At 41.0% G+C, this 26,589-nt stretch overlaps 1 protein-coding gene across 1 annotated transcript; it reads right to left on the reverse strand.

Moving 5' to 3' along the window:
* Nucleotides 1-1,606: 1,606 nt before the first annotated feature.
* On the reverse strand, nt 1,607-25,811 carry LOC139222814 (inactive ubiquitin carboxyl-terminal hydrolase 53-like). The gene is made up of 16 exons (XM_070854691.1): nt 25,139-25,811; nt 23,115-23,207; nt 22,793-22,927; nt 21,332-21,442; nt 20,195-20,277; nt 19,895-19,979; nt 19,502-19,648; nt 17,735-17,884; nt 15,206-15,374; nt 13,766-13,912; nt 12,368-12,514; nt 9,673-10,462; nt 8,574-8,641; nt 4,005-4,071; nt 3,184-3,917; nt 1,607-3,086 (listed from the first exon to the last, which is right to left on the reverse strand). The coding sequence occupies exons 1-16, from the start codon at nt 25,280-25,282 to the stop codon at nt 3,010-3,012; spliced, it is 3,147 nt and encodes a 1,048-aa protein (XP_070710792.1). The 5' UTR covers nt 25,283-25,811; the 3' UTR covers nt 1,607-3,009.
* Between the last annotated feature and the right edge of the window lie 778 nt (nt 25,812-26,589).

Raw genomic sequence — 26,589 nt, forward strand, 5'->3', positions numbered from 1 at the left:
GACAGGCCCAGTGCCACTCTGACGGATGGTGGAGAAGACACACACTCGCAAACACACACGCGCCAGAAGACAGCTAAGATTTAAGCATACCAAAACTATGATAGACACAGCATGCAACGAGGAGCAGAGTCCTGAATGGCGGAACATTGTCAGGATTCTCTGAATGCGCCGCATGCTGTGCATTTCCCACTTTTCTTCCTGCAGTGGACATTGGAGGGATTTGTTTTCTAGGATAGGTTGACATTTTAAAAAAGAAAAATCGCTATCTCTTCTTAATTGTATTGTGAGCTGTCTCTCTCTACAAGCAACAAATAGTTTATCTGATGCACATGAGTGGGGGTGAAAATCCATTCTCTGCTTGTTTTTCTTAGTCAGTTATGTGACTGCCATTTTGGGGGGAAAAAAAGGTCCATTTTATTTCCACATATTCATGTCTTTTTGAAACACTGTTGGATATTTCCAGCATTACTGAGGAGTCAATAAAATCATGTAAAGGTAACTATTGTGAGTCATGTTATTGTTAAAGGATGAAGATACTGTATGCTCAGAGGAAATGTGCTAGAAAATGAAAATGTACAAGAGAGAAATAATACAAAAAAAATAATAATAATCTGCTTGGCAGTCATGAGCTTGATCTTTGTTTTTCACCAGTGTTTAATGAAGGGCACACTCTCCACCTGAATTACATCTCAATAATAAGACTGGACCACTGACAGACCACAGAGTAGCACATTAAATCAACAGAACTTTGCACTAAGGGCCTCGTGAATGTCTTGATCAAGTTGCATCTTTTATTTTGGTTGCAAAGCCCTCTACTTCCCTCTAGAGAATGACTAAAGTCTGTTCATTTATTTTATGTTCTGAATCATCAGACAGATCTGGAGACCTTTCAGGGAGCTTCAGGTCATTAACAAAACTTTAAAAACCATTTCCGTTAAGTTAGACCACCCACACAACACAAGAATCCTAAAACGCCTTTGTTTTAAAGTCATCAGTATAACTGAACCCACTGGCAATGCAACTGGTTGTACGGTTAGTGTAGTACATTTGACAGTATGTGTAGAGAGAGAGAGAGAGAGACTGGGGCTTCGGCACGCTTCCCTTCAATATGTATATTTAGTTTGCTTGTGAATGTCTTTATTCTGGCCAGTGGTCCAATTCATCTATGATGCCTTTTCTCTGTTCATTTATCCCACATGGCACCATCATTTCTTCACTTAGAGTCAGAAATATTCAATATTATTCACTGCTGCTCACTGAGAGGTCATGCCCATTTTCCAAATAAGTATGCGTGCCGTTGTGTAGCCAGTACTTGATATTTGAAGGTGCATTAAAGACACATGACAGCAGAGGGCAGCAAAACACCACATTTCCCAGCATTTGTTGACTACAATAATCAGCGTTATAGTTCCAGTTAGAACTATTTTTTTCAGAGAAGACAATGTTTATGGCTGGGACTCTTTATTTGAGTGAATTCAAAATGAGCATATTAGTCACAGAACAGCTTTCCTCTTACTAAATAACAGATTTATCAACATTGCTTTATTCTTAATTTTGTGCTCTTGAACAAAATGTAGCTTGACGCAGGTTCGGTTAAATAAAATTGTTTATTTAACAATTGTTAATCAATAAAAATAAAATTAAATGTTACAAAAATTATTTAAAATCAAAGAATTGTACAAATCATGGCTCCAATTTAATCTCGTCATAAGATAGAAAAATACAAAAGGCACTGTGCATTAGGGTCTGCTGCATATATAAAACATTTTGAACCAAAAGCCCACTACTCAGATTTACAACATGTTATCATCAATAACAACCCCCCCCCCCCCCCCATCACACACACAAAAAAGTCCATTGTCCTATCAGTGCAGACTTGCTGTTGATGGAAGCTATTTTTAAGAAACAGGAAACTGAATAATTGTTTCAGCTAATGACAAAGAATGAAAGTTTCTAACTGTAAGGAGTGCGAAAAGAAAAATAATTAACCAGATACAGTGCAAAGACATGAAACACAGTAAATACATAAAGACAATGGGATGTGTGTGCATTTGAGGAGACGGGGACGTGCCTTGAGTGTATGTGCCACATACTTTTCAAACAATAAGCAGTCAGTTTAACATATTTACCCATTACCTAAAAACCCCTGGACACCCACACTGGTGGTCAGAGATATTGTGGTATATTGTACCTCCTCTAGTGTCACAAAAGGAGAGACAAAAGAAGGAACTACATGTTATTTGCAGAGGTCAATAATCTCTATGTACCAGTAAGAATCTGAGGTTGTATGTTTTCCTGCCTTAACTGCCCTGCAACAAGGTCACATCAGCCAAAAACCTATGTGGATGTCCAGGAGGTTCATACTAACACGGATCCTTGGGACCCATTTTTGTGTTGTGTCATAAGAGCACCCAGTACGTTTGACTACCTTCCAAAATCTACAGCCCACGTTAAGTGACTACTATTACCTTTGAAACCCACTGGAAGGTAGGATATTATGTCAGAAACAGAAAACAGAATTGGGTCAGACACCTTGTAACACTGAAATGGGAGTAATTAAAACAAACAAATAAAAGCACTCAGTGGAGTGAGAAAAAGTAGAATTGCAAGAAACTGGTTCTTTCTTGACATTAAAATAATATCTTGTGTGATAAAGTGGCTTTTTGTGACACATTCTTGACTACACTTTGCTTTTGAGCTCCAAAAGTCCCGCCATGATCAAAAGCTAAATGTTGATTCACTGTACCTTTCTGCTGTTCTCTAATGTGCAAATTCACTCTTAATTCAAAGCTTTATTAGTCTTACCAAAACAGTAACATAGCTATTAACGAGACCTGCCATTCTTTTTACAATCTCTTTGGCATCCAGTTTCATGTCCAATCAACTATATGAGCAAAATTACATCCCTGTTAGAAGGAGTCAAACTGTGTAGCAGTCATAGCACAAAAACAATTCCTTTTGGCATCCAGTCACTGGATCATACAAGGTTGATTGATGCTTTTGTTACAATCATAGGAAACCATGCTCATCGAGTCCTTTTGGAGTAACTGGGTTCCACTTTGCAGTAGTCTTAGTCGTAGAATAGCCTGGGAGACAAAACAGACTAAATCAATAGAAACACAGACAAAAAGGTAAAAATGTCAAGCAAACAGTCCGACTAGAATTAATAATGGCATACAGTACCTGATTCTGATTTGCTTTTGGAAGGCTCTGGTGGCTGAACATCTGGCAAAGACAGCCCCCTCCCTTCAACATCACTCTCTCCTGATGATATATGGTCCTCTGCTTTCATGTACATGGCAGGCTTTTTGTGGTATTTGGCCCGGTAAGTGTCTGTCATACAGTTATCCACAGAAAAGTAGGTGGTCGGAAGAACCATGTCTGTCAAACCAGGGGAGTCTGTACCGTCATCGCGTCCGGGCTTTGGACTGGGTAACCTCTCGTCGCTCTCGCTGGCCGACAGATCGTTCCGGTCCTGGTCCGACGACCCCGACTTGGAGCTGGCATCGGATGAGAGCCTGTGCTCTGCGGGTGTCTCAATCCACCGGCGGAGGGTGGTGTGCGAGAGGGGGGACAAGCCATTTTTAGGTTCACTGCGGGGGCTCGACCGTGTTGGCACTTCCTGCGGTTGTGAGTGGACACCAGATGGGTCAGAGTGACTGCTGCCAAAGGTCTTGGGAGGTAAAGGTGGGGGATAGTTGTGTGAGAAAGGATCACTGTGGGCAACACTGCCAGTCTCTTCTTGTTCAGAGAAAGGTCCAGCAAGGTCATCTGAGCTGTTCCACTCAGAACTGCTGGTCTTTGCTAAGTAAGGAGGCATGGGGCTCACGGGGCTGCCATCCACGTTTTCCTCCCGTTCGCTGTCCAAACCATTGTCCTTTTCTAAGATCCCAGGAGTGTATCGGAAGGCTCTTCTTCTGTTACAGAGCAAACACACAAACCTCAGTATTTCACACACCATACACCAACACCATACACAGCGTTCTTTTAAAGATCTGCTTTACCTTTGCATTGCATGACCAGAGAGGATGTTTGCATCTTGTAGATCTGGAGATTTTCTTCCTTGTTCACCTAGACGATAATTAAGCCTCATGAGCATATATATAAAACATTTTGACACCAGCACACCAATTTCTAAACTGATGGTCATCACTACCAGATGGTGAAAACACAGAGCAAGGTAACATCTGTCATGGTTTTCTATTTGAACACGGCTACAATATTTTTTCTTTCTGTGTCTCTCCAGCAAAGACATGTTATCTAACAGGGGTCATGGTGAGGCCCTTTGCCTGGTGCTGGGAGAGGAAGTATCAAAGCAGCTAGTCTGGCAGAGCGCCCTCGGGCCCCCCGTGTACCACTCTGGCTGTCTGATCCAGCCAAAGAACATGGCCCCTCAAAGGGAATTTGGGTTCATATCCAGGCTCTCTTAGCTTAGAGCTAACAGTACTAATGAAACAATAAAGACCCTGAATGAACTCTAGCAGATTTAAAAGCTGGAACATATGAAAACTAATGAAAGCAAGGAAAATTCTATCAAGCTATTAAGGTCAACCAGGTTATGATGTGATGTCAATTAATTATTCTGCATTCATTTTGAGATAATAGCTGATTTCACTCATTAGATCAACAAGAGCACATGTTTAAAAACAAGGCCCTGGGTGGGGGCTGGTGTGGAGCTTAGCCAAGTTAGCAGGGTGGGTGTGATTTACAAGGCCTGAGACAGACGACAGCTGACGAACAGGACAAGGAAGAGAGTGAGTGGCTGAGGACCATCTGTGATGTGTCAGCATACCCTCTTTTTTTCCCTGTGCTCTCTCAAAGCATTAGTGGCTAAATCCTTTGTGCTGGCATGCAATTACGCCGGGGTCAGACTCCAGACTCCAGATCCCCTCCACAACACTATTGCATTTTTAAGCCGCTAAGTCCATGTGGCAATTCACAATTTGATGACGCTGATCTGCAATGTTGGCAAGCAACTCTAACAATATCATTCTCAAAAACAAAAAGGGATGCAGTTTACAATACTTTCTCCCTAGAAAATCCCCTCGTCTTTATGGTCACATGAACTGTTGCCAAGAGAGAGCTTATAGGAGAAAGCAGCTGGATGACCGAACGACAAAGCCACTGTGTTGCCGGGTTGCGAGAATGTCAGTCACTGTTGACATCAGAAGATTTCACAGAAAACAATTCAACGTAACGTAAATCAATTCTTTAATGTCAGGGTCTGGCTCGTGTCCAGAGAACATTCATTTTGGTGAAATTTTGGGATCACTGCTTTAGCTACGAATGCCAGTGAAACAGATGTACTCAAGGTGTCCTGCTGTTTACATGGCCTACTGCACTTGCCTGGGAAACCGTCCATGTACTGTGATTTCATGGATTAGACTGTGGTTCGGTGCCATTTAATGTAAAATCTAAACTGCACAAGGTGGTGAGCAATAATATTTCCCTGACATCCCCATGTTAACTGGACAGCATATAGTCAAGATGCTGATGGGACTAAAAAAAAAAGCCATCTCTTATTTTAAACACTTGTGAGTATAAAGACACTGTAATAATGTAAATCACTCTCAGATCTCTCAGATCACTGAAGTGAGGCACCTGTTTTGGGCCTGAAATCTTATTAAGGACATTTAACTAAAGGGAACAGAGAAATGATCTGACATCATTTCAATTATTCCAACTGCCAGAGTCTGAACCTCCCTGGGGAAATGGAAAATGTGTCTCTATATAGACCATGAAAGCTAACCCCAACTAGGTTTACAGAAATTGTATATGCAAAATTTCCTGACAGCCCTTTGAAGTTTTGTTGACGCGACAAAAAACAAAAAGTCTACACATTTCAGTTCTGAGGCTGTCAAGTTGGAGATTTGTAGTTCTCTGCATGTCTCCGCTGTCTGGGGTACTTAAAATTCGTCAACATCAATCAGATCCGCATGCATATTTGCAGTTCTGACTTTCATTAAGAGCTGAACTATGTGGGGAGGAAAAATGAACCCTGGAAAAAGTTTTCAGGAATTGAATGTGTGACAGTGGCCAGAAGTCCATTGTCATGATTTGGACTTGTGTTTGTTTCTGTGTGTGCTGTGAAGGCACAGGTATAGGAATACTAAACTCCATAATACAAACATGCATGTCATGGCACTGACACGTTGGTTATCACATCACTCACTGGTTTGTTAAATGGCATCAGTGGATGGGCTGAGCCAAGTAGCATTATGACTCAACACGCTAATTCATGGACGCACATTCACTGCATGTGATTTACTGCCAAGATAGCAGGTTGAAGTGCAGCCATCTCCTGTCAGCCGTGAACTTTAACACTGTTACATGCAGGAAGTTCTGCTGCCACTTCTATTTTGGTATAACGTAGCTCAATGAGATTTATTCACAACAAGGATAGAAGGTTACCATTAAGGTAACTAAGAGGGGCCATGACGTGGACTTTAGGTCCCTTCTTTAATGTAACAGACAACCGTAAGAATGTGTGCCTGTGGTCATGATGTTAACTGAACTACTCACAACTGACCGCCCACATCTGTATGCTTTTAGAAAGGATTTTGGACTTTAATGGACCACTGGAATCTACTCAGCCCTCACTGAAACTGCAGCTCACGCCAGACTACCACCACTGAACTCAGGCCAAATTGACTTTGGACACATTTACTGCAGCTTGTCAATACAATTTGCAGACACCAGAGTGTAAATATCCCCTCCCGATTTTAAAAAATGGGTTTGACAACTCAGCATTTCAAGGCCTTCATCAAATTAATAAACCCAAACTCAAAACACTCGCATTTACTTTTGAAATGCAAAAAAAAGGGGGAATTTTACACGTCAAAGAGGAAGCAGGGGATTAAACCTAGTTAAGTGTGTTGTCAATAGACACTGTCATATCTCCTTAAAGACTCTAGGGGGCAAACAGCCTGAGTGAGTAGAGAAAAGCATTAATGAGTGCTTTTCATAGGAAAACGTAGCACATCCTACATACACCTTTGTACAAAATGTAGGTGAGAGCAATCTATTATGAACACAGACTATATCAGATAAGGTGTAGCCTTAATAATGTTATGGAAATGTAGAGAAATGTAAAAAAAAAAAAAAAATCCATCAAAAGGGAAAATACGACAGTAAATAAATAAGCCTGCCCGCCACGGAAGCGTTGGTCTCTTTGCCAGGGATTCTTTCACATGAGTCACTCTGCGTGTGCAGACGCTCACAGGCTAATGACGAGGCCAGCACTCAACACGATGCATTTCTGCTCGTTTCCCCAACTCACTGCACTGGTGTAAAAGCTATTTTCAACTCAGAGTAAAACTCAGGGCAGACACAATTGTAGCTGCTGTTTCTATGCTCTATTTCATAACTGCAGTGCTACAAAATGGCATTTTCCTTGCCTCATGTTTGAATACCACCTTCTGACAGGCCCAGGCATGGCATTTTCTGCCCGGCTGGGCACAGCTGGGTGGCCCCTACAAGCTCACTCATCTCCCCCTCTTTTTCGGGATTAACTCAGTGTATTCCTGTTGAGGGAATTAGTCAGGCATTTTTCAAGACATTTGTTAATTCATACGATATTTTCTTATAAGATAGCAAACATGCTGGATAAAGAATATGAAGGGTGTCAAGGCAACAAACCCCCTAAAGCTATTCATGTCTTCTAATCTCCCTCCATCCTGTCTGGAAGATAAAAATAACCACGACTGCAACTTTGCAACTTGACTCGTATTTAAGGCTCATCGTTTTTACAGATTTTTTTTCTTTAACAGTAGTTGTGTCCAAAGTGATTCTTCCCCAGATGTGGATCTAAAACTTGCTGTACTTCCTGATGCAAGAAGACATTATTCACTTTAGCAAGCAGCTAACAAAGTCGTCGACATTATGTTTTCACTATCCTCCTTTTACGTATGTGCCAGGAAGGACAAACCAGGATTTTTCCAATAACGCTAAAAGTCTTTCACTTACCACTGAAGGGAGACAACCAATTTAATTTTAAACAAGTCAGTTCTTTACCAGTTTTCTACCTGGGTTGATATTTCCTTTAAGCCTGTGCATGCCCATTTCTCTGTGTGCTGCATAACATAAACTTTACAGAGGAAAAAAGGTCAAGGCTAGCCAGTGAGGAACCAGAGCACACTTATTTCCATACAGTACCCCTTCAATCAGGCTGTGACCTTACCACTGCTGATGGAACAATAAATCAAGGAAATTGCTTAGTACTATCTTAATGTTTCAGATCCTTACAACACACGGAAGTCTATTGGGCAGGGGAATTTTTTTAATGTCAGGGCCATGCCTGTATGAGAGAGTGATACTTTCATTGGTGACTACTTTAGGATTTACGTGTGTACATTACATAGCTAAACAATTTAAATTGCCATATTTTGTTTAAATGAACCCTCTACCAAATGTCTAAATATAACAGATCTTAACCACTGCGTATCTTTAATATTATCCCTGACGGTGTACATACATGTTTGTTTCGCCAGGAATATTAAAGATAAGCAGACATTGCTACAACAAAGCTATTGATATGCAGAAATGATAAATTATGCAGTGTGAGAGTTACTTACCAGTGGAAAATGAAGAGTGCAATATGTCAGACTTCACATCATCACTTCTTCTCTGAGGGAAGTGATCCCTAAAATACAAAATAAATTCAATTATTCATGCATTGTGGACTGCCACAAGATATTCCAGAGCTTGATCTTTTAGCAACCACTTAAAAAGGACAAAGATGGGTCTGTGGAAATAAACCCTCATGCCCTCAGTTTTAATATATCTTTCTGTCATGAATGATTTATAGTGGTGTAATCTGATAGAAATTCTTGCAACAGTCTTTTCTTGCATCTGAAGGCAGCACATGTACAAACATCTTATTGTTTTTTGTTTTTGTTTTTTTTAAATCATTTGGTTTTTTTTTTACTTATGTTAACTGGGTGGCAGTTTTGAAGGCCTACATTTGGATCTGCAATCACATGTAATCAGATAAACCATATTAGAAATTGATGGGAAAAAGTACAAAGTCATTTCACTTCAGTAAAATTACAAATTGTATACAGTTTCAGTGTCTTTAGGCTTAACTGTGACTTTAACTTAGTCACAGAACATAACAACTATATGCTGAAGAATTAACAATCAAAGGAACAGTTTACCAAAATACTGTCAAGAGATAGGCTTGAATAATACACTAGTAGTTGAGGAAGTCAGCGATTTGCTGGGTCTCCCTTCTGAGTTCAGGAGTTGTCAGCTAGTTGGGATCATTATCTCCAAACAAGACCTGTACTACAAAGCTAACAAATGACAGCCCAGCATAATAAAGCTGACACATCTGCCTTGTGTGCATTTATGTTAAATGGGTCTTGCTATTCTTAGAACAGTTTGTTTGTTATGTTTAATCATTTAACAATGGCTGCGCTTCTGGGATTCCAATCCTTGAGAGAATTTGAATTTGAAAGTACAGCATGGCATGACAAAGCAGCATTCTGACGCTGGCATCACACAGCAAAAACACTATATAATAAAAATAATAATAATAATAATATATACATATATATATATATACACACACACACACACATATATACACACACACACACACACACTCTAACATATATAGTACATATAGTACTTGGCTGATAAAAACTACACTGTACTATCTATACATTTTACCTCGTCAGGTGCAGCTCAGGTATAGGCCTGAGATCCTTGGAAGAAAGGTTCTCTACCACAGGTGAGTCAAGGTTTGCTGAGCCATTGCTCAGTCTGTCACTACTTTCATATCCAGACTCAGTTCGCTGGATCTTCCAGTTGTCATTCCGCATTTTTAGAGTTGTTGAGCCCTTTGACCTGTCCTTGTCGCTGTAGCCGCCCCGGCCATCTGAGTCCAGCGAGCTTCGGCTGCCACCAGTTTCATGCCTCTGCTCATCCTCATAGATGGTCATTAGGCTCTTGGGTTTGCGTTCTTCTCTGCCTCCCCATGTGTAATCTCTGTCTCGCTCGCGGTCACGGGAAGGTGACTGACTACTGGGTCTTCTGCGGGGGCTGTGCTGCCGTCGCTCATGATTTAACGAATTACCACCACTACTGGCACTTATAACACTGTCCACATTTAGCGCCTCCCGCATGGGCTTCCACGGGCGGCTGGACCTACTGCGGCTGTTCCCCCCACTTCCAGGTCGCTCTCGGGAGTCTTGGCTGCTGTCGGTGTCATATCCGTTGGAGAGCTGGTCTAATCTGCGGCTGTGATGACCGCTACTAATACTGGGCACACTGGGCAACACTTGGACCCTTGAGTGAGAGCGAGGGGGCTCATATGAGGATCGTCCACCAAGGTGGGGTGTTCGCTCAGTCCGAGTGGGACCTTTTCCTTGGCTGCTGTACAGTCGAGTTTCCAGGTGTTGTTTGAAGCCATTCTCTGGAGGGGAGACGGAGCGGGAGTAGGTCCTGTCCTGACCTGGATCTGGTTTTAAACAAAGGCAGGTTCATGAGAGCTTGACCTATTAGAACAGCAAAACACATTCTGAACATTGATTTAACAATAATAATACAATTTTAACATTATCAATCTGTTAACCAACAAGTATATTGAGACACTATTAGAATTGTTTTACTTATTTAAAGTATATCTGCTAAAACATTCCATTCAAAAATTAATGCATTCAATTTAGTATCATTTAAATGTTACCAAGGCCAAAAATGAACTTTCCCTGACACACTAAGACACCAAGCTGCAGGTTGGGCAAAAGGTTTGACGACAACAGCCTTACTGACATTTATGTTCACAGATAACAGAGAGGTGTAAATTATGGCCGGCGGGAGTCGATTTTCTTCCACTATGTCTGCACAGGGGGGAAGCCTGCTCACGTACAGACAGTCAAGCTGATACTGATGATAAAATGTAGCACCTTAATGCTGGGTGTAGTTTTGTGCGTGTATGCATACATGTCTGTATTTTTTTTTAAATGCACAAGTGACATGTCTGCACATGATAGTGTGTAACGGATGTGTGCCTGCTAGTCCAAGGACACTTACAGCCATAATAGCCACTTTGAAAATATACGGCCAGACATCCTTCCTGGAGACTAGCTCATTTGTGCTAAAGCATACATGCACCCACACATCCATTTATCCATTTTTAGACAGTGACATTTATGGACAACACTATATTGTCTGCTTAAGTTCTGTTTTAAAATCAAAAAGATAATTCTATTTAAATTTGCATAGGAAATGTGGTGTCATAATGGGAACAATGCTCAAAAGGTATTTTTTCTACATGAAAACAGGGGTATAGCTGATGGTGCTTTAATCAGAGGCTGCATGCTACTGGAGTCACCATCTAAATGACCAGGTAAATCTGATTGGCAGCAACATCATGTTTTACAGTATAAAAAGTGAATTTGATACTAGATATAAATGTCACCTTTTAAATAAGCCTGCAAGAGATGGAGTTCCTATTCCTTTGGATTTTGCTGACTGTGTTCCTGAGTTAAATCACTTCAAACATTGCTCTGCGTTTTTGCTCGTATATACGAGTATGTTTTAGAGAGTCTTTGCTGCCGGCTCAATGTTGTCAACAGCACACAAGGCTGTGGATCAATTTGGAAGAATGGTAACATGTCTACATCAATACAGTTCATTTAGAAATACCCAGGGGTTATCCCATAGTCCAATATGAGCAGCAAAGTTTTTTTTTCTTTAGCAAAGTGCTAGCCTGGGCATGAGCTGTGTTGCGGTAAATTCTTACTACTTAAATTAACTGTAGTGTCACCTCCAGCCTCGCCATTCATCACGGCAACGACACTAGCCTCCTTTAGCCTACTGCATTCAATCATAAGGGGACGTGAGCTCGATGCTAACAGAGGCTACTGCTGCTGACGTGGTGTATTTGGAAGGGTGTTACAATTGTGCTCCATAATCCCTTCACTGATACTTAATTGAAAGCAGTGATGTACTAACAGAGTATTTAAAGGAGTGGACCAATCAAGCAACTGATTTGAACCAACACACCCATTCAGTTTGTCAGGGTAAACGGAGGAGGAGACATGAGAAAATAGAGGCAGGAAGGAGTTAAACTCAGCCTCTAATTAAATTCTGCAGTATTTATCGCTATGTTTGTTTGTAATTGTTCCTGTAGACCACAGAGAGGGGAACCAATGGCTCTGAATATGAGAGAGTGGGATGAAGGCAGGCTCCAACAGACGTCAGCACTTAATCCCCTTTCTGACACATTGCTCCCGAACCGGCGGTTACATAAGGACTGGGGAAGTGGAAGGCCAACCTTTTGTATTTAAGCCTGGCAATTCATATGGGTATGTTTACGTGTTGCATTTGCAGTCCACATCTATACAATCTATCTGTGACCAACCTCTGTAGCGTGACTCTGGCCTCCGTTGACCGCTCTTATCAGGCTCTCTTCTGGATGGATGCATCCCACGCACTTCTCCTGCTTTCTGGGCAACTTCTCGAGAAATCTCCCTGAGGCGGCTCTTGGGATCGCTGGTGCCAATTTTCACTACAAAACAAAAGAGATGTGAGGCATCACCATCGGGAATTTGCCACAATTTCCCCACTGACAGAGGGCAAATAACTAGTATGTAATTAATGACAATTATTTTTTTTTGTCTCAGTTGAACCTCTGCAGTGGTGGGAATCCCTACCTGATTCAGCAGACACCATTAAAAGTATTTTTATCTCAGTGTATACATACAGTACATATCTATTGTGACTACATCCTTTTCCTTGTCACTGTTTTCCACCTCTTAGTCCCCAGCATCCCCAAGGCACTGAGCAGTAGCTGATTGAGCAGACAGAGTAGAACTTTGCAGCACATCATTGTGCCGATGTATACGGTACATTTTCTGCTGCATGAGGGGAAAGGCAGCGGGGTGGAAACATCGCCATGCAGAGCCTTCTCTGCCCCGTCTGGCAGATATTCACTTTGAAACGCAATGATTAGTCATGGCACTGGAAAACATGATCATACTGTGGTTCTGTTAGCTGTCTGAGATTTCAACAGGAATCACTGTGAGGAGAACATGATGTTTCAAAAAATACCAGGTGTTTTTTGTGACTATATTTTTGGGACTCCACATTCTGTACAGCACAAAAAGTACTGAATGCTCAACAGTTTATGATATGATAGTAATTTCAATAGGCCCTTCTGAAAACTCATCGCATTTTATCGTATTAAATGCAACTTCACCCCATACACCAAGGATCTACACAATTTTAAACATTGTTTTGCCTGCTTCAACGCTCCAAAACATTTAGTTTCATTGTCCTTCCACTAAAGTCATTTTCTTATCTCAACAAAAACTCCTCTAAAATCACTCTTCTCCCCACTTCTACCCAAGTATGTGCAGAGTTGGCAGGTCCTTGTGCCCTCTCTTCTCAACAAGGGCCCCTAATCCCATCTGAATTACTAACAGATTTAGTTTTACAGCATTTAATTATCTCTTCCTTTGGTTGCTATGCCCCATCCATGCTTGTCACCACTCTGTGTGGACAAAAATATCTTTCAAGTCTAAAAGCCTACAACCACCACACAACATGGCTCATCATTCCCTTACAGGTATTTCCTCTCTTGATCACTGCAAAATACTAATTTCCACAAGCACATATTGTGTGTTCAAACCACAGTTTTGTTTAGATTGATACTTGTTTGTAATGTTGGAACAATTCACTTAAAAAAAAAAAACTTTGCATAGTGTTCCCCCCGCATCTTGAGTTGCGAAACTTTCTCAACATTCAGCCACTCTCTTACCTAGTCCCCGTCCTCCACTGGTCTGACCACTGCCTCTGCTGAAAGTCGAAGGGCTCTTCTGTTTGAAAGAACCTTGGCCCAACAGTGCATTCAGATTCTCCCTGGTGAGGTCCAGCTTTTTGGGGGCTAAAACTGGAGAGTCAACACCTACAGAAGAGAAAAACATTAACATTAAAACAGTACATTTTCAAGCTATGGCCATATATGCAATATTGTCTTTTTCCTACAATCACAAAACAATGACAAAACATACATTTATGAGACTGCACCTGAAAATAAGAAACAGTGTTTCAATTACAAAATCCACGCAATGTTCTCCCTGGTTTTTGTAGGATCATCCAGTTTGGTCCAGCGCCCTGACGGCTCTGATGGGCAGTGAGCGGTTGCCACAGCTTTGACCTGGGGCACAGCCAGCATGAAGAGTTGGAGGAGGATCTCTAAAGGGGATAAAAACCTCCCCGACCAAACAAATCCAGGGATATATAATCCAAACAGCAGAGATGTTCAGCTGTTGTCATCAACAAATTTTCATTACTGCCTGCAAAGGCAACTAATATGATCGGAGACTACACGTCCTATTAAGAGTTGTTCTCTATTTGCAGATGTTTCTCTCAGTTTGATTTCCATTTAAAGTGATTTGTAAATGATGGGAGTTTTTATTTACAGTTAATTAAATGTGTGCTGAGGGAGAAAGGCACTTTTTAAACAAACCGACAGCAGTGCATAGGTTTCACTTTATGAGTAAAATCCTCTTGTCTTTTAAAATGTCCATCCTAACATTAAATTAGATGTATTCTTAGTCAAACCCTTAACTCCAGCTGGGCGTACTGAGACGCAGAGGCCAAAAGAAAATATGTCAAAAAGTAACTCGCCAGACACACATTTAAACTCCAGACTCTAAATCTGCATTTTAAGGTTTAAACATCAGAACCTTTTGGCTAAACTGTGATTCAACCATCTTGTACAGCCAAAATTTACTTCACAGTCGCTCTTTTATTCCCTCTGCATCCTGCACTTTTTTTTTTTTACGACTTTAAGGCCTAAAAAAGAGGTAGCTGCATGCCTCAGCTTCATATTTATGGCTTTTTTATAGTGTGGCATTATAATCTAATGGGTCACTTGGGATGGGATTATGGTCAGTGAATGCAAAGAAAAACATCCAACAGCAATAATAACCAAGATAAATGCATCTCAAAGGAATGTGATGTTGTCATTTCCATAAAAGGACAGTAAATCAACACCTCGTCTTAACAGATACAATGCAACTATGTTGCCAACAAGACGTTTGCAGTAACATAGTTGATGTTAATTATGGTGAGGATTTTTAAATGTCATCATCAAGATGATCACTGAGCTATTCGTTATTATGGTCCTCACTTCAGTATAAAAGTTGGCACAGACAAAATATACAAAGATTTTGTCCTGCCTGGACAGTCATACCTTGTGCTTCTCCATTGACAGGGGTCTTATAGTGAGACTGGCTGCTGTTTTGTCTTGAGGCATCATCTGCTGTGATAGCACTCCCGTCAGGGTTGGAGTAAAAGAGGAGGAGAGGCTGGAAGTGACCTTTGATACATTTGCTGACCACATCTTTCCACCTGGAGCCGATCTACAGCAAAAGACAAAGAAAAAGCTGGTCAGTGCAAATGTAGGTGCCGATTTAAGCACATTGGACACAAGAACACACAGTGATAACTCCTTTTGAGTAAAATGAATCTGTCCTGTACATGCTTTCTTGGGAATGAATCAATGTGAAGATATTAAAGAGGGTTTAAAATGTTGGATTTTCCCAATGGGAATTCAAACCATTATGGTTCAATTCAATTTAGAAACACAGACAGATTGTGCACATAACAAAATAATTTTCTTTCTCGTGGGCCCATCTGTTTTCATTTTGCAAAGAGGTCTCAAAAAGTTTTGTTGTATAATTGGGATCTGATATAAAAGCATTTTAACTTATTACAAACTGAAGACTTTCCACTAATACCCAGCTCCAGTGGAGGGTCACAACTCAAGCCAATCTTAACCGAAAATGATCTGTCAGGCTTCATAAAATTCAAAACATTACTTTACCTTTGTTGTGCATGGTCTAGTTTGTAAATGAATATAACACACTGAGGCAAAATCACACAATCACATTAGCTAAGCTGTGTAAGGTGCGTGTCTCGTCACAAAGGCACCACAAAGGCAGGCTGCAGGCTAACAGATGCTTGAGTGTTACTTAATTAAGCAAATGACGGTGAAAGAAGGGGGAGGAGAAGGTAGGAGTAGGAGAGATAGAAAGATGATGTAAGGAAGAACTAATGCAAACTAAAACCAAGGAAATGCAAAAGTAGCAATGTTAAAGTAAAAAAACAAACAGATTGTTGAAGAAGGAATATACACTAGTGTGAAGAAGTTGACAGCAACCTGCAACATATGCTAAAAATATTTTAACCACATAAACCAAGCTCATTGCTCAGCAGTACACAACCTTTGCAACAAAACTCTGCCATTATCTACCATTAATACTGATGCACTCATTTTAACGGACAAATACCCGCGATATCCGTGTCAGGTGTCCAGTAGACAGTCAGTTACAAAAAAAACATTTACACCTGCCAGACATTCAGAATGCAGTAGTCTCAATGGCCATGTTATAGCTAGAATTGTATAATTCACTCACAATTGTATCAAAGACTGTATTTTATCTGTATTTTAATCATTCTCATTAAACAAAGAATTGAATGCACTGCAAACGCAGCGATCAAGCCACACTACAGTAGTCATTTAGCAGCTGGGACCTGGGGGAGTCACAGAAATGCTGGCATGTTTCGACTAAGGTATGGACTTGGCAGGCACTGAGCACTGTAGCTCCTCCATCTCAGTCAGGGGGGGCTGCACACACAGCACAAGCTGCTGATGGATTGACACAGAGCCAGCCAGCCGCTGCACCACACTCCCAGCGACTATTGTGAGGATGTGAGACAAAAGGTATGCTCACATGTGCACACCATGAAAACAGATCTAATGTTTAGGAAAAAAGGAACAGATGGATGGGTGAAAGGAATCACAGCATATATACTGTACACACACACACACAACCACTAACATGGGAAAACCATCACGGACACACAAATAAAACCAATATCTCACACACAGACAGCATACACACCTGCACCTGGCAACTCAGCATTCTCAGTGACCCTTCAACTTTAACCAGTGAAGGCATCTGTAAAGTAATCTTTACTGGCTAAGCTTCACTTCACTACTGCAGTACTTTCTGATGACAGAGTTGGGGAACTGCAGTAGAAATGGGGGTAGGGATTGGAGGTGGGGCTAGCGGACTCTTCAGTGCCATAAAGGCTCATCAACCCAGCCACTCAGGAAGGGTAATCGATGTGGCCCTTATTGGGAGATAAAAAGACTTGGTGACAGAGATAGGGGACTGGACATTGCTAGTCTTTGCTGTTCAGTGTACAAAAAAGACCACGTTTTATCAGCTCATGATATCGCGTTTTTATAGATAAGGATTTCTATTTTTTTTAACTGTGGTCAATCTGTACACAAAACCAAAGTGTTCAGCAAACATGTAAATATCCTTAGGAAACCTTATACAAAAAAGTTAGCCATTTTCTTCTATATATAAAAACATAATGATAAAGCTGATCATGTGTATTATACCTACACTTTGTGGTGATCATTGTGTTGCTTGGTATACATTATCAATAACTCCTATAATAACTAATTATTTCTCTGTCAGAAAATAGTAAAAATGTCCATCATAATTTCACAAAGCACAATGTCAGACCTACAGTCCAACATTTAAAAAAAATCCACTGACATTTACATAAAACAAAGAAAAGCACCAAATTCTCATATTTACACAATGAATTTATCACCAAAGTAGTTGGTGAATCATTTACCGTCTATGAGCTAATTTACAACTGATGATATAAATAATTTCAGCTTTAGCGTGCTCTCCTTCACCTCCTTCACTGTGGCATCATCAAAGAAGACCCATTTGGAGGACTTGGTGTGGAAGGCGAAGGCACAGTAGTGGCGGCTGGAGTAGCAGATCATCCCCACGAGCAGCAGCTCTCCCTTTTTGGCATGCTCATCTGTCACCCTGTAGAAGAGCTGTGTCCCAACACACACACACGCACACACATATAAATATATAAATATGTACACCAATTATTCATCAACACCGCTACAGTAAGTGGGCTGGCAAGTGAATGATGCTGATAGCTAGTGGAATCAGTAGCTCCATCTGTTTATAGATTAAGGTCTGAAGGAATGAACCGGCATTGATTTGACAATCAGTACGAATAAGGGATGGGCTAAATCGTCGCTGTCATAGCAGCACTTCATATCTAGACTAATACTACAGTGGTCCACAGTGTTTTTATTGATGGCCTAAATACCAATATACAATATTCTCTAATTTGATCTCTTTCATAAACATGTAAAAATCTCAGCGAGAAAACTGAATTGAAAAAATTCAAGTAATATGGGTGCAGCATGTAGTCGACATGTGGAGAAAGTGTTGATGAAACAGTCACTTGTTCCTCCCTCCTGTTTCCTGCACAGCCAGTTCTCTGTCTCCCTCTCACGCTCTCAAACAATAGATTTCAAAGCAAACGATGGGGGTGGAGGGCTCCCTTTAACACCCAATAAAGTCACATGAAACACTCCCTAATGAATCAAGGCCTTTGTGGCACACTAGTGGGAGGGGGAGCCTGACAGATTCTTCTGATGGTCTGCTTTGGAAATGAGCAAGAGGGAGCTGTCAAATAAATGGTTTAAATACTTCAATAAAGAAGTTACGTAATGTGTGGAGTGTATGAGCATTGCCCTAATCTGAACTATACCAATTGATTTTTTTTTTTGTGCTTCTGAAACTCATCCAGCACAGTGGACTGATGTGAACAGGCTACTGAGTAATATTTAATAAGTCATTTGCCAACTTTTTTTACATACGTTCATGTAAACACTGCAAACAACCGAACAAACAACAGAAGACGTGATTTTATGGATGGAAAAGGAGTAACACATGCCCACATTTGTGCATACTGACAATAAAGAATGTGTGAATATATACACTGCATCAAAAACATTCTTGAACACATGTTTTCCACCCCATCTCAGTGACGTCTACTCAGCCCACATGTTCCCTCGGACAGGCATGCACACACACACGCTCAGGAAAACACAGCTATGAGGGGAGGGGCCTTTTGACAAGCTGACCAAGGCCAGCAGGGGCTTTTTGATCAGTGGCGCGGGCCAACTGGGCATTGGGCGTTGACTGCTTACGCAACGGCCCGGACTTACAGAGAAATAAATCCCCACTTTATTTCCCACATATGTTCGATTGCACCAAAACAAACTGACTCTAAAACGGCAGAAAAATGAAATGGCAGCTGTTTGAATGAAGAAATTCCAAAAGGACAATGACAAACTGACCCATGTCCAGAGAAAGTTATTTTATATCTTGTTGTATAATTAATAACTTAATCTGGAACATTCAGTAGAATATTCTAGCTGTTTATAAATTAAGTCTTAAAACAAAGTTAACAACCTTAACTTCAACTCTGAAAAAGATCTGTGACATTTTCTTTTAATGAAAGCATCCTGTCACTTATGTTGGTGTAACACACGCATACAACACGTCTCAAAATATCAATGAAGCTGTTAAAAAAAAAAACAACTACAAAATGTAAAATGTACATAAGATGATGGCTAAAGAAGACTCACCGCAGAAAGACTGAGATGAGGCCCCAGCGAGCGAATAACATCTTCTGTGAGGTCTGACTGGTCAGAGTCCCAGACGAAGCCTATGGTAACGATCTCTGGGGAGTTCATGAGGACCCGTCTGATCCTAATCCTCTGGCCACAGTTGCTCTGGAAAATATAGACATATAAAAAGACTGCAGTTTGACCCAAAAGCAACTTTTGCCGAGCACATTCCAAAACAGGCCAGTCAGTAAAAATTAATATCAAAAAGAAACATTGAAAAATCACTTAATTGTGCAAATAATGTAGAAAACTAATAGATAAATTGCTGATGAAAATCTTATGCAGGACATGTTGCCTTTTCAGCGAACATAAACAATGTGCTTATTAAAACAATTTGCATAGGTCACTTACTGGACAGTTACGAAGGTCCCCTATCGTACTTGCTGCTTGTAACAGTTCCCCAAATGACTCGTCTCTGCGCTGAAGCATCTGTTGACTGAGAAAGAAGAGACGCATTGTCAGCAGGAAAGAGAAAGTGAGTAAGAGGAAAGGGGACTGACAGAAAAATAAAGATTAAGGTATGTGGAGACAAAAAAATGCTACGGCCTTGTGACAAATGTGCAGAGAGAGACGTGAAAAGCAAAAACAGAGTGCAGCGGGACAGATGACAACAGGGGAAGCAAAGAAAGTTTCATATTGCCTGTTTCCTACCAGAGTGCGGTGGTGGAGACATAATGCACCAGCTCCGTAAACGGCAGTGGGTCGGAGGATGCCCCACAGCTACGGCACACAGACTGCAGAGGGAAGAGAGTCGGAGACCAAAAGGGTGATTAACACAAAAGAGTTTCAAAAAAAAAAAAAAAAGAGAGAAAGAGACACAGGTGTTATTTCAGCATGCATATTTGCTGTTAACGACTAATTATCAACTCAGCCTGTCATTTTCCCAACGAGTGAGATCAGATGGACTACCGTGTGATTTGTAATAATACACTTGTCTTGTTGCTTTCCTTGTGATTACTTATAAAGCTCTGCAGTATCCCTTTAAGCTCTGTATAAGCTCTGTTAAGTCACCAACTCAAGTGATTGACATTATCAGGCATCCAATTTAATTTATGAAGTTATCAATCTCCCTCTCACCGAGGCAATCCTCATTTAGGCCTTGATAATATTTGCTGGATTGGGTGCCCTGAAGTCGAGGTGGAACAAAATCCACTGACTGTGCCCCTAAGGGATTTAGTCCAAAGGCGTATTATCTGTTTGATTCCGAGATAGAACTGGTTTGGGACAGGGACAGAGTCAGTGATGGGCATCACAGACACAGGGAAGGGTGGTGTGTGTGTGTGTGTTGTGCTAGAATTTATGTGTACACCATCTGTGATTTATCTGGTACTGCTGCTGTTGCTGCACTGTGGAATCTGACCAGAAACACCCTCCTTATTCCTCTGGGGCAACCCAGTATCAAAACATGACGGATTGGATTTCGACTGTCTCAGACAGTGATTCATGTACCTGTCTGTGTGTGTGAGTGTGTGTGGCTGTGTGTGTGTGTATGTGTGAACTGCCTAATCCTAACATTGGCTATTGTGTTTAGTCTGTCCACACATTGCTGTGGAGGCTGCGCACACAAACATTGCATGAACTAGAACATTTAAGGCACAATTCATGTAGAATTAACACCTCTCACCTCAGACAAATAATAGAGAATCAGCCTGAATTAACACATTTTAACACCACCTTTCACAGAGATTGGTGCAGCAGCAACAACAATAAAAAAACAAACAAAAAAAACAAACAATGTCCAGAGTAAAATAGCATAATATTTCTTTTGCCTTCTAACATCCCACTGACCTGCTCATAAAGTGACATAGCAAACTTCTGATGCGTGATGCAAGACTTTGAAGTGCAGGCATCTGTCTCCTCCGGCACAATGTGCAGGTGGATCCTCTCCAAAATGTTCTCCTGTGACACAATAGGACATCTGTCAGGTGAGGGACAAAATATTTCCAACTCTGTAGTTGTAAAGCCACCTGTTTACAGGCACCACAGGGTACTCATTTTTTTACTCTGTTGCAGGTATTTTTCCGAGAACAAAAGTGCAGTACTCAGGGCCACACTGTTACATACCAAGAGCTGGATTTTAGGAGCCACGTTGTAAACCTGACAGCAGGAGGAACACATTTAAAGAACAAGCTATACTCCATTTTAGCTCCCACCTGTTTCTATGGAGACCTTGTGAGTTTATAAAATATTAAGGCTGCGAGGTAGGCCTGCAAAGGTTACAGGCACAACCTCACAGCCTGTTAATCTGACACTGGCTAATTCCTCACATAAATTCTGCACCAGGAAAGCTGCTGCCAATACATTACATGGTGAATGCTCAAGGGCAAAGATCTGTGTGGGAATAAGGATTAAGTCTATAAAAGATAGCAACTTGGGTGAATGAGCTTCAGTCTAACTTGTTTAAGTGTACTGTTGAGTTTTTAGTGTGAGGGGACTTCACAGACAAAGAAAGAAACAAGGCACCAAAGTTGCATTCCCTGCATCTAACTTCATTATGTTGTAGTTTGTCAGTAGCTTCTTATTTCAGAAGCAAAGTGGCTTCATGTTCAGACTAATACAAACCTAGTGTTAACATATAATACTCCACTTCTCTTCCAGAGACATTAGATTCTCTTTTTTGTTTATCCATCCAGTGTAATTGGACTTCCTACATGGATAAACAATGATTACGGGAAAAAATATCAGGATACATCTGTTCATTGTGGTTATACTGTTATTAAGCAGAAGAGATCAAAATCGTGAGAAGAAAATAAACTAATTAAGCCTAGTGGACAAAACAAAACATGGTTGAAAAATGAAGGATAAGAAATGCTGCAGAATCAGTTTTATATTAGATGGTTTGAGTCCAAATAAGATTGAAACAAAAATACATGAAAATTACTCTGCAGTTTGGAAAAACAAGCTCTGGCTAAGAAAAGAGCGAAAAACTGAAACTGATATGTAAAAATGATGAAGGACGTATGAAATCGACTTTAAAAAGCACAGAAATGATGCGACATAATATGGTAGCACAAACCAGAGAGGTTCAAACACAACTCCGGCGCTTATATAACCTGTCATGATGATATTTAGCGGCAGTGTGGCAGGGTTTGATGGGAGGGACAGAAGCTCTTTCAGTGACCTCGCCAAACAGTTTGTTGCAGTGCATTACCCCAACAGTGTGGCAGGGTACCACACAAACATACACACATCCCTCCCCAGACGCGAGTCTCCCTCCCTCAGGACAGCTGGGTTGCCACAGGAACTTACAAAGCACTCTGCGGCATCATCCATGAAGCCCAGCTGGAAGCGCTGCTCGTCCTTAAAGGTCTCTGCCAAGGCGTGACGCAGGTTGTCAGAGGGCAGGGCACGCTCCCGACTGTGCTGGAACTGGGAGAAAATGCCCTGAAGAGGAGAACAAGAACTTGTTTGCACCCGAACTATGGGACATTTAGTTTATTAAAGGCACGTGTGTCACCCTCACTGCTCAATACACAGTCTGGATATGTGATCCAGACAGTTGCCACACTTATAGTGACAAACTGGAACTAGAACATAGCTCCCATTAAAAATGCTTCTGATTGTATTCTACCTTTAATGCGCAAAAGATGCAGGACTCTCCCAGACAGAAGTGACCAGGTAGCTGCCTTAAGCTGCGTCTGAAGATGTCCAGCTGCCAAAGTACCTAAACAAGGGAAAGAGGTTGATTCTTTACACTGCAACTACTGTAAGAAATGCTCTAATGCTAAGGTCAGTGTAAAGTTTTGCAGTCTAAAATAACTAAGCGAACATAAGATCAGGTGGAAGTTTTCTTTGAAGGAGGAAGTATCTTATTGTGTGTGAAAACTTGACATCCTCGGGTCTGGCAATTCATCATAAGGACACAGTGTCCAAGGTCATGAGGATGAGGAGTGGGCGAGAGGAATAACTCCCTCACAGAAACAAAGCCGAGGGTAGTGATCTCCTTCAACCAGCTCATTGGTTGTCTCACGCTGTGAGTCACAGTCTCCGAGAGTGACCTCACTGTGGGGCTGAATGCAATGATGAACTTACTCACCAACCAGTATCCCAATAGTCAAAAGCAACCTTCAAGTACATTTATAAACTGCTGGGAAGCTCTGACGAACTGAGACAGTGACTAAGCTTTGAAATGTCGACAAAAATGGTCATATTTTAAGAGGGTGATTTTATATATATATATATGGATATTTGGCTTTCAGGTGAAATTTCAGGATGAACCTAAAATGCATTCTAACCTTTCCAGGTGAACTTAATGTGACCTTCTCTAAACTTTTGAATGCACATGTCCAACTGTTCAGTGTTTCAGTACTTTTTGCACAAGTTGCTGTTCTCTAACAAGAAGCTTAACAGCAAAATTCACAACAGGTTTGATCCATGAATCGACCAATACATTTCCTGCTTCAGTTAGAATTGGTATTTAAACAGTCCTCCTCATCGAGCTGTTCACATTCTGACATCATGAGACCAAGACGACACCTAACAATTGATCAGCAGCACCTCAACACTGGAGGCTTCAAACAGGAAGTCCTCAGACGGAGGTGTTCACTGAGCTTAGAGGGTCACAGAGTGTCATCAGGAGGTTGTAACAGTGATACAGAGACTGGAAGAGTCACAGAAAGGAGAGGAGCGGACGTCCTTTGGCCACATCCCAATTTATTGAGGCACCGAAAATTTTTTGTTGTGGTATACCTACCACTGTTGTTAGCTTTTCTTTCAATAAATAGTTTAAGATTAATAAAATCACCATTGCATGCTTCTACGTAAATGCCCTACTTTCATGATATAATATCACTGTAGCATTCACTTTTTACATTTTCCATATATTTCACCTGAAAGTCGAATATCCCTAACTTTTTGTGAGTAGTGTGTGTGTGTGTGTGTGTGTCTATATCTATCTATCTATATATATATATAAATATATAAAAAACTTTTTGTGTAGATCACAATTTTACACCTCAGTCCACCACTTTGGTCCAGCCTGACATATGAACAACTATGCGATGGATTGAATTAAACTTTAGCACAGACATCTATGGTCCTTCAAGGATGAAACCCACAAAATGTGATGACTTCTATAGCTTCGCCATGACGTTGACACTGGGTCACTCCAAGCTTGTGGTTTGGATTAACATCTCCCAACAAATAACAGATGGGTTGCCTTACATCCGTGTCCTCCACTGAATGAATTTTAATAACTACAGTGACCTTTCTGCTAATGGCTGCAGACTCTTTGCACAAGAACTATATTTCTTATCATAAAATAACAAGACAAAGATTTTATTTAACTCTATCTTAGTTTTTGAGGCTGAGGACTCATTGAGCTTTGAACAGAAGTAAAGGAACACAGAAAACAGTAATATAATGCATTCCAATATGGCACACTGATTAATGATTTGTTACAATAAACCTATAAAAAAAGAATAACTCCAGTGAGTTTACAAGAGGATACAGGGGCCTCCTTGATTCCTGCTCACATCTGGCATACTTTGAACTACTCACTTTCTTGCTGAATTGATCAGCACATTACAGATGGGTTTCTCATTTCGAGAAATGTTGAATGAAATCCAGCCACAAAAAGCAACAGGACGGACCTACCTGCACAGCACTGTTGAGGAAGCAGCTGTTCTGGCCCGGCTCGTTCAGCAGTCCTTTGGTGGGGGCCAGAGACAGCATGCTGCCCGGCTGGTACGATTTCCCCAGATTGCCACCCGGCCTCCTGAAGAACTTGACCCATGCCATTGGATAGTGGGGTCTGCGTTTAGACAGGTGGGACAGTCAGACGACGGCAGGGGAGATTGGTACTGGGATTAGACCACTCTGCCCCTGAAGGAGTGACTCCCAAACAGTCTGGGGCTAAGTTATTCCACGAGCTGCAGCAGCTGCCCTGCTACACATGGGCCTCTAGTCCATTTCTGCTGCTCATGTAGACGGTCCTTTTACTTTGTCGGCTACTTGAAGGTTTTTCAAAAACAAAACAAAAAAAAAATATTTAAGTAAACACAAAAAATTACAATCCAAGTCTTAGTTTCGGGAAGCCTTTGATGATGAGCAGTCTGATACTTCTGATGAGATGCGTCTTGACTGCGGAGGAACGTGCCCCAGTCATCCTGTAGTCTTGATGGCTCTGCACAAAGCCTTCAGAGAGGATTGTAGACCCATGTAAGCAATCTTTGCCACATGGTCCTGATGCAATTGAAGATATTCAGCTGCTGTCAACTGTCCCACAAAGAGGTTCATCCATACTAAAGTTTTATCCAGGCTGGACAGCAAACACGACTAGGCTGTGTTAGAGAAAGAGAGAATGAGATTAAATGAGATTTTACATGACATTATGTAGTTTATTATCAGTCACTACTTTTTCTTGTCTATGAGCACTATTGTTTTATGGAATTTCTGGTTTAACTGCTTCCTTGAATTTTTTAGTCGTGCTAAAAAATGATAAAGTACAACTGTACATCTGATGATTTCTGTGCTCATTCTAGGTTAGATGGCAAACTGGACTTTTTAGACATGTCACCAAAGCTTATATATTAACTTATACAAACACCCTTTGCACCGGAGGCGTGTCAAACTAAAGCTAGCCTCAGACAGGATCAAGAGAGGGTTTCAAACATTAAAGCCTGCAGTTGTAGCTCCAGACGTGAGCTCAAACTGAAGTTGCTGATTAACAATGTGTGATCTCAGATTTTAAAATTTCCACATAAAAATATTGCCTTAGATTCCTTTTGTATCCCATTTTGTCAGTTTTCCTGGCATTGTCATTCTTTTCTAAACTCAACTACAAAAGAGCACCAGACTGACCTATTTTTATCATGACAAGAGCAGTGGATGACATTATAACAAAACACTGAAGATGCAGTTCAATTTATGAAACTTGCAGTCCACGAAGCTTCAACAGCATAGAGAGGAAGATCGAAAATCTGCAATGAATGTGCACCATGCACCTATGAAAGCAGCACCACTTTGAGAGGTTTGATGGATGAATATGTTTGTGCTGAGTGAGGCAGTGGAAGCTGTGTCTAGCTTATTATAATAGTGAATGCTCC

The sequence above is a fragment of the Pempheris klunzingeri genome, chromosome 23 (assembly GCF_042242105.1).
Source record: "Pempheris klunzingeri isolate RE-2024b chromosome 23, fPemKlu1.hap1, whole genome shotgun sequence".
NCBI classification, from domain to species: domain Eukaryota; kingdom Metazoa; phylum Chordata; class Actinopteri; order Acropomatiformes; family Pempheridae; genus Pempheris; species Pempheris klunzingeri.